Consider the following 8,065-nt stretch of genomic DNA (forward strand, 5'->3'; position numbering starts at 1 on the left):
CCCCCCCCCCTTATGGTCCCTATTTTATTTAATCTTTTTTGCTACTCACTCACATGTGGGTTTTATTTGAACCCTGTGGAACTACAGTTCTTTATCTTTGTTTGTGGTCAGTCCAAACACTGTAACATGTGGAATACTTTTTAATTATTATTATTTTTTTTAAGCATCTTAACCTAGCCAACTCGAATGCAGTCTTCAAAATTCAGCTCAAGTGTTACCTGTTTTAATCCCCTTCTTCTCTGTTTTAGATCCCCTACTTTTGTGTTCTTCCATAGCTCTGTAAACATTTAGTAGCATTTGCCCACACTTACGTGAGAGGTTTTGAGTCTCTATTTTCTCTGAGAAACTATAAGCTCGTTATTCTCTTTATCCTGCTATTTTCCCATGTTCATTTATTTTCATTAGTTATACATATTAGTTCAGATAGTATTTTGGAATAATTTTTCCATAAGGAAGGGAAGAGAAAGACCATCTGTAATGCTTTTTAATTGACATATATAACCACAGAAGGTAACTTAAAATTTAACATATTTCTGTAGATTCTGTCTCTACTTGGCTTATTTGGATAGTTTTTCTCTAAGTTGAAGTTATGGGCTGTTTTCTATTCTGCTTTTTACTGAACACTGTATGAAACTTTTTTTCCATTTTCATACAGTTGTTACAATTATTTATTACCTCTAGACACTAATTTGACACTAGTGACTTGTTTCTTTCATATCATACTGCAGATTTTCCTGTTTTCTAATTGTGTCTACAGTTTCCTTTGATGGTTTTTCTTTCATTTCTTGAATTTTGCTGTTTCATTGTATTCTGTACTGGATACTTTTTTGTTGTACTCTCTAAAATTTTGGGCAATATCATTATTTTCTGTGGGTTCAGTTACGTTCTATGTTAATAATTTATATTTCAGTTTCTCTGGAACTCCAGAGCTATGTGTTAAAACTGCTGATAGCCCAGTGCTTTAGAATGTCTCATTGGTACTTCAAACTGAAGAATTCCTTTTCTCCCCCTTTTCAGATCTCTTGCTCTGCCCTTTTTGCTATCTCTGTAAATTGTAGTATCCATCTAGTTGTCAGGAGCACACGTTTGATCCCTCCTACCTATACTTTCTATCCGTTAGTTACCAAGATCTGGTAACAAGACTCCATCACTAAAATATGCCTTTGAATCCTACCTTTCTCCATCTCCATTCTAGCAGCTGTAGTCTAGACCACCAGAATCTTTGCAGTAGTATCCTCTTAATTGATTTCCTAATTTGTAGCATTGCCATTATATAGTCTTATTTCTATGCTACAGGCAGAGTTATCTCTTCAAAATGTACATTTGATTTTTTTTTTTCCTCCACTTTTCTTTAAAACTTGTTTTAGGTAAAAGTCTGAATTATTTACCTAGGCTTTCAAGTTTGGTATGATTTGGCCCTCACTTTATTGGTATTCATCCTTTGATATTCTTTTACTTGCATAGTATGTTTTGAGCTCCTTTAGTTCTTAGAAAGCTTGTGCTCTCTTCCATGTCTGGGTATTCTCAGATGAAATATGATTTTCTTTCTTTCTCCAGTCTCCATTTTCACAGCCTTCATTCTAATATTTTCAATCTTACTGTGTTATTCTGGGAAATCTTCTCTGATTCCCTTGTTATGAGCTTCACAGTACATCCTTGTTTAATTATTCACTATTCCTATTAGGTAAGTATAACTTGTTCCTTTGGTAGCTCTGCTATCCTAGCACCAGTGCTTGACAATAAAATACTTAATTATCAGCTGAGCTAGTGAACATTTTAGTCACTTAGTATTCTACATGGTTGATAAGCCAACATTTGTATTGTAGTTCTTTGAAGGTTGGATACTTGTTTCTAGTTTTCTGCTGTAATTTAAAAAGTAGTTAACTATGTTGGCACATAGCAGTTTGCTTCTATGAATTTCTTCTTTAAGAAAAAGTCCCAGGTCAAAAGTTCTAGTTTTGTTTGTTTTAATGCTTCTTGCCATGCCCCCTCCCTCCAAATGAGTTGTATTAATTAATATTACTTAATAATACCCTGGCCTGACAGCTTTATTGAACCTTATTTACCTACTATACAGTTTCAACTAAAGTGTACAGTTTACTGATTCAGAGTATATTGATGAGTAGTGTACCCATTATATCCACTGTAGATTTTAGAATATTTTCAGTATTCCGAAAAGAAACCACATAATCCCTTAGCTCTCACTCCCTAAAACCTTGAATCCCACTCAGTCCTGGGAAACCACTAATTTATTTTATCTCTGTAGATAAACATTTTCTGAATATTTCATATAAATGGCATCATGGCTATATGTGATCTTTTTATCACTTAACATTTCAAAGGTTCATTTATGATGTAGCTTGAATTGGAACTTCTGTTTCTTTTTATTTCTGTGTACTATTCTTATATTCCTTTGTATGGGTAAGCCACATCATACCACCACATTTACCTATCTGTTGGTGGATACTTGGGTTGTTTTCCATCTTATTTATTTATTTATTTTTTTGAGGGGGGGATGTGCTGGGAATTGAACCCAGGGCCCTTAATCACTAAGCCACATGCCAGCCCTTTTTATTTTTTTGAGGCAGGGTCTCACTAAGTTACTTAGGGCCTCACTAAATTGCTAAGGCTGGCCTTGACTTGTGATCTTCCTGCCTTAACCTCCTGAGCTGCTAGGATTGTAGGAGTGCACCACCGAATCCAACTGTTTCCACCTTTTGACTGTATTGAATAATGCTGCGGTGAAACTTCATGTCTCGTTTTTTGTGTACATATTGTTTAATTTCATTTGTGTATGCACCTTGTATTGGTATTACTGGATCATATAGTTACTCTTTTTACCCACTGAGGAACTTAACAGATTGTTTTTCAAAGCAATTGCACTATTTTACACCAACTTACATTACTCTCCCACATCCTCACACTTTTTTGTTTTTTTTTTAAATTGTAGCCATCCTAGCTAGTTGGTGTGAAGTTGTCTTTCATTGTGGTTTTGATATGTATTTTCTTGCTGACACTTGATGTTGAGTATTTTTTCTTGTGCTTATCAGCCATTTGTGGAAAAATATCCTTTGCTTATTAATCCTTTATTAATGAGGTTATTTTTCTTTTTATATTGAGCTGTATTAGTTCACCAGTTTTATTTTATCCTTGTCTCTGTTATGTTAAATATTTCAACATTTTTAACTTCTTATGGTTTTCTGTTACTGCATAACAAACTACAAAAAGAGCAGCTTATCCTGACACGTACTTATTAGCTCCATCCTGTAAGGCAAAATAGTATGCAGGGCTCTGGTGGCTTCTTTACTTAGGGTCTTAAAAGGCTGAAATTAAAGTGTTGGGCAAGGCGGGCTCTTAATCTGGAGGTGCTAGGGAAAATTTTACTTTCACACTCAAATTGTCTGAACTCATTTCTTTGAGGTTATAAGACATTTCTTTTCTGGCCACTCACAGGAGGTTGCTTGGGGTCTGTCTCTGCTTTTAGGAGCTGCCTGCATATACTAAAGCCATCAATAACATGTTTAATTAATTCCCTTTTTGCTTTGAATCTCTCTGATTTCCTTTTCTGCAACCAGCCAGGATAAACTGCTTTTGAAAGAGCTCCTATAATTATATTAGATCTATCTAGATAATCTCTATTTTATAAGGCCAACTGTGCCAGATAGCATACTTATGAATATGATATCACATTCACAGATGCTAAGGATTAGGATGTGGAATCTTGGGGACCATATTTAGAATTATGCTGCTTACAATTGTTTTAGTAGTTATTAGATGGTATCTCAAAAGTTTCTCTTATTTGCATCTTTCCAATTTTCCATATGCTTGTTTTCCCTTGATATCAAGCCTTTTTGGTATTGCAAAGAACAGAGATGAGCTCAGGTTACCTTGGGTGATCAGGGTATATTTACTTATGGAAAAGAAATTGGCAGTGGCTGAATGGTAAAAATAATGCACTGCCAAGGTCCACAACTCCCTCTTCTGGTAATTTTGATATTAGTGATTGAGTTTATCTCTTCTGATTCTATTTACATATCTTCTTCCACTTGTATTAAGTTTTGACTTATTGATGGCCTCTGTCTTTTCACTTTCTAAGTAATAGTTAAATGCATGAACTTTTAGAGTAACTTAGCCTGTGTTTGTATTCCAGCTTTGCTATCTTTAGTTAGTTGCCACAACACCAAAATAGAAATAATATCTAGGTTTCTAATTTCTTTTATAGTACTTGTGGAATAACTTATTTATTATTACATATTTGTAAAATAAATAATAGATGAAAGTATGATATGTTTGGTTGTTCTTATCCCTCTTGTCTAAGCGTAAGAAATGGATTGAGTGGGTTATCATGTAGTATAGGGTGACATTTGGGGACAGAATTATTATACTAAGCAAGTTTGGGTATCAAATATTGATACCTTTGGTAAAGTTACCTATTGCTAGGGTAATAGTTTTGGGCGAATCATTTTGCCCTGAGTCTAGGGAACTACTTAAGGAACTACTTTCTGGGTGTTAGAACTTCAAAAGTCATAACTAATCTAGATTTCCATTCATTTGAACTGGGAGGTTTTCTGATTATCTTTGACTAATTTATCTAAGGATAACAATATTTTTCCTTAGAAACTTGATAAGCTTATTACTATTCACAAATTGTTGATCATTTGATCGAATTTTACTTTGCAAATATTTTATTCGATTACATAAATGTTTTATATGGTTATATCTTATCCTGTTTCTTTGTTAGGATTAGGTTTTGAGTTTCAAAAAAAAAATGTTCTTTGGCCTCTATTGCAGTGACTGTGTAATTTTTCTCAACCTGTAAGTTTAATGGTATTTTTAAAAAAAGGCAGTATACATGCATTAATAAGATAAATGCAACTGTATTTTTAAAATGTTATTTTAAAATTTTGCTGAGTTGACACATGAGCCTCATTATGACTTAGAAGTTCTTACAGATAAAATTAATCCTAGCTTTTAAATGTGACTGACTTTCTGATAATCCAACTGATTTTTTAAACTATGGTTTTGTGGTAAGGGAAACGAGGCAGAATTTTGTGGGCTGTGTAGTGTATTTGATAAAATTTTTGAACAGATGAACTTGTACAAATACTGGCAAATAATTACCTTTTTTTCCTTCCAAGGTATCCTTTGTGTGGCTGATCAGTGTCATGGCTTACGAGAATTGGCCCTGAATTACCACTTACTAAGTGATGAGTTGTTACTTGCTCTGTCTTCTGAAAAACATGTGCGATTAGAACATTTGCGCATTGATGTAGTCAGTGAGAATCCTGGACAAACACATTTCCATACTATTCAGAAGAGCAGCTGGGATGCTTTCATCAAACATTCACCCAAAGTGAACTTAGTGATGTATTTTTTTTTATATGAAGAAGAATTTGACCCATTTTTTCGTTATGAGATACCTGCCACTCATCTTTACTTTGGGAGATCAGTAAGCAAAGATGTGCTTGGCCGTGTGGGAATGACATGCCCTAGACTAGTTGAACTAGTAGTGTGTGCTAATGGATTACGGCCACTTGATGAAGAGTTAATTCGCATTGCAGAACGTTGCAAAAATTTGTCAGCTATTGGACTAGGGGAATGTGAAGTCTCATGTAGTGCCTTTGTTGAGTTTGTGAAGATGTGTGGTGGCCGCCTGTCTCAGTTATCCATTATGGAAGAAGTATTAATTCCTGACCAAAAGTATAGTTTGGAGCAGATTCATTGGGAAGTATCTAAGCATCTTGGTAGGGTATGGTTTCCAGATATGATGCCTACTTGGTAAGGACTGCATAATGTAGGGCATAATGAAAAGCACCTTAACTTCAAGCAACTGTATTATAATAAAGTTTATTTGCTGTAGTTCTGATATAATTCTATTTTGTGGCACAGAAATTTGATATCTTCAGTGAGAATTGTTTACTAGAAGATCTATAAATCAGTTTTGGTCAGAAAAATCCATGTGTTTCTTTAGTCTGTTAGCAATCAAATCTCATTTAAGTGAAGAAAAAAAAAACCTGATTTCAGATTAGAAAGTAATAACCATTTGTAAAGATTAAACAGTTCATAGTCTGAAGGAAACAAAACCTATGTATTATAATATTCAAGAAGCAAGTACTAATAGGTTTTCCGAAATGTTCTCTATGCATTTTTTAAAAAAATGTAAACTTGACATTTTAGGATCTTCAGTTATACATACACCTGTTATAAGGTGTTTAATATAGCTCAGGAAAGTGAGCATTTTGTGAGAAAAATGTAGGATATATCCATATCTAATGAAAAAGATTGGTTGAATGTTCTCATATGTTTCAAAGCTCTTTAAAAAAAGATGTATAAGTAATTGGAACTCTTAGAAAACTGATAAATGTCACACAGTGGTTATTATAGAAGGATAACACACAGAGCCAAGATCAAACTGAAAGGAAATAAGTGGAATATAAAAGGTAGACAGTATTTAGCTTTGTATAAATCTAGGTTTTTTCTGTAATCAGCTAAATCATATAAAGTTCTCTTGTGATATGTTACTATGTTTGTGGCACTTGAGGCATTGTATGTAAAGTAAGGAATGCTTTACCAGTTCTCTTTGGTTTTGTCTGTTTGCTTAAACTAGTTTTGAAGTATTTTACTATAATTGAAATGAAAAGCTTATCTACTTTTAAAAAGCCAAGCTGAAATAATTAAAGGTAGACTTTAAAATGTTTTATAAATTGTTTCCAAGAAAGAATATTAGTCTCCAGTGAATTTTAGTGATGGCCTATCTTTCCATTTTGGAATTATATTGTTAATATAACTAGAATTTTTTTAAAGGAGCACTAGTGTATAGTTGAGCATAAATAGAAAATATGAAAAAGGATATATTTAAGTTCATTACCTTATATTTGAGTAAACAGTGCTCAGTGAACTGGAAAATTTTAATAGAAAAATACAGTTTTGTGATTGTTAATTCGGTTAAACTAATATTTTATATTATTTAAGTTAGCATTTTATATTACTTTAATATGAATAAAGTTAATTCCATGCATTATAGACTCTGTATAAATACTAAATTTTGGGCTATATTTAGTATTTAGTTGTTTTAGATACAATATAAATTTTGATTCTGGGTACTATAGTGTAGTAGATACTCCCCTCCTAAGAGAAATTAGAAGCCATTTACCCTAATGAAATAATACATTAATGCTTGAAATGGCTCTTTTCAGTAGTGTGACTTTTAGAAAGTATTTTGACAATTAATGGAAGCTAACAATCTTTAAATAGATGACCTTCCTAAGAATGAAATAAAAATTATTTTCTATATAACTTATGCTTTTCAAAAGTGATATTTTGCCCTTTGGTCACATATAAATGAGAATAAAAAAGACTCACCTGGACTTGAAAGTTAAAAGCAATTATTGTAGTATTTCCCCCTCCACCTTACCAAATAGTAAAAAGCTTTGATTGTACAAGAAATACTTGTGCCTCGTGGATTTTTTTTTAACTTGGAAAATGGATTTGACACTACATGATTAGTTCTACTAACCAAAGCTTTATTTGAAAATTTACTTTTTGTACAAATTAAATTGTATAATGCTTGAAATACTTTGTCACTTTATAAGCAAAATGCATAGCACTTAATTTGTTTATACTGTAAAATATGTAAAATGCTTTTATCAATTTGAGAATAAAGATAGTTACTAATGTTGTTGTATTATTAAAAAATTTTTTCAGGGGCTGGGGTTGTGGCTTAGTGGTAGAGCACTTGCCTAGCATGTGTAAGGCACTGGGTTCGATTCTCAGCACCACATAAAAATAAATAAATAAAAGGTTCATCCACAACCAAAAATAAATATATTTTTTGAAACTAAGAAACCTTAAGAATTTTTTTTTCAAACCACTCAAATACATATACCTATTTCGATTTTAAAACTGGTTAAGCTTGGACTGTGGCTCAATTGTAAAATGCTTGCCCAGCATATGTAAGACCCTGAATTCAGTCCCCAGCACCTCAAAAAAATTACCCACAATTTATGGTTTAGTTTCAAATCTGTATTTGATAGAATATTTAACATTAAACACTTTATGGTAGATT

General features: G+C 32.8%; 1 protein-coding gene across 2 annotated transcripts in view; it reads left to right on the plus strand.

Moving 5' to 3' along the window:
- The window catches only part of Fbxl3 (F-box and leucine rich repeat protein 3), a 21,033-nt gene extending 13,359 nt beyond the window's left edge, over positions 1-7,674 (plus strand). For both annotated transcript variants that reach the window (XM_015498712.2, XM_015498713.2), the window contains exon 5: positions 5,139-7,674. In XM_015498712.2, coding sequence (XP_015354198.1) covers positions 5,139-5,782 — 644 coding nt within the window. In that variant the 3' untranslated portion in view covers positions 5,783-7,674. The remainder of the gene's footprint in view (positions 1-5,138) is intronic.
- The last annotated feature ends 391 nt before the right edge of the window (positions 7,675-8,065 follow it).

This window comes from Marmota marmota, unplaced genomic scaffold (assembly GCF_001458135.2).
Source record: "Marmota marmota marmota unplaced genomic scaffold, marMar, whole genome shotgun sequence".
Taxonomy (NCBI): domain Eukaryota; kingdom Metazoa; phylum Chordata; class Mammalia; order Rodentia; family Sciuridae; genus Marmota; species Marmota marmota.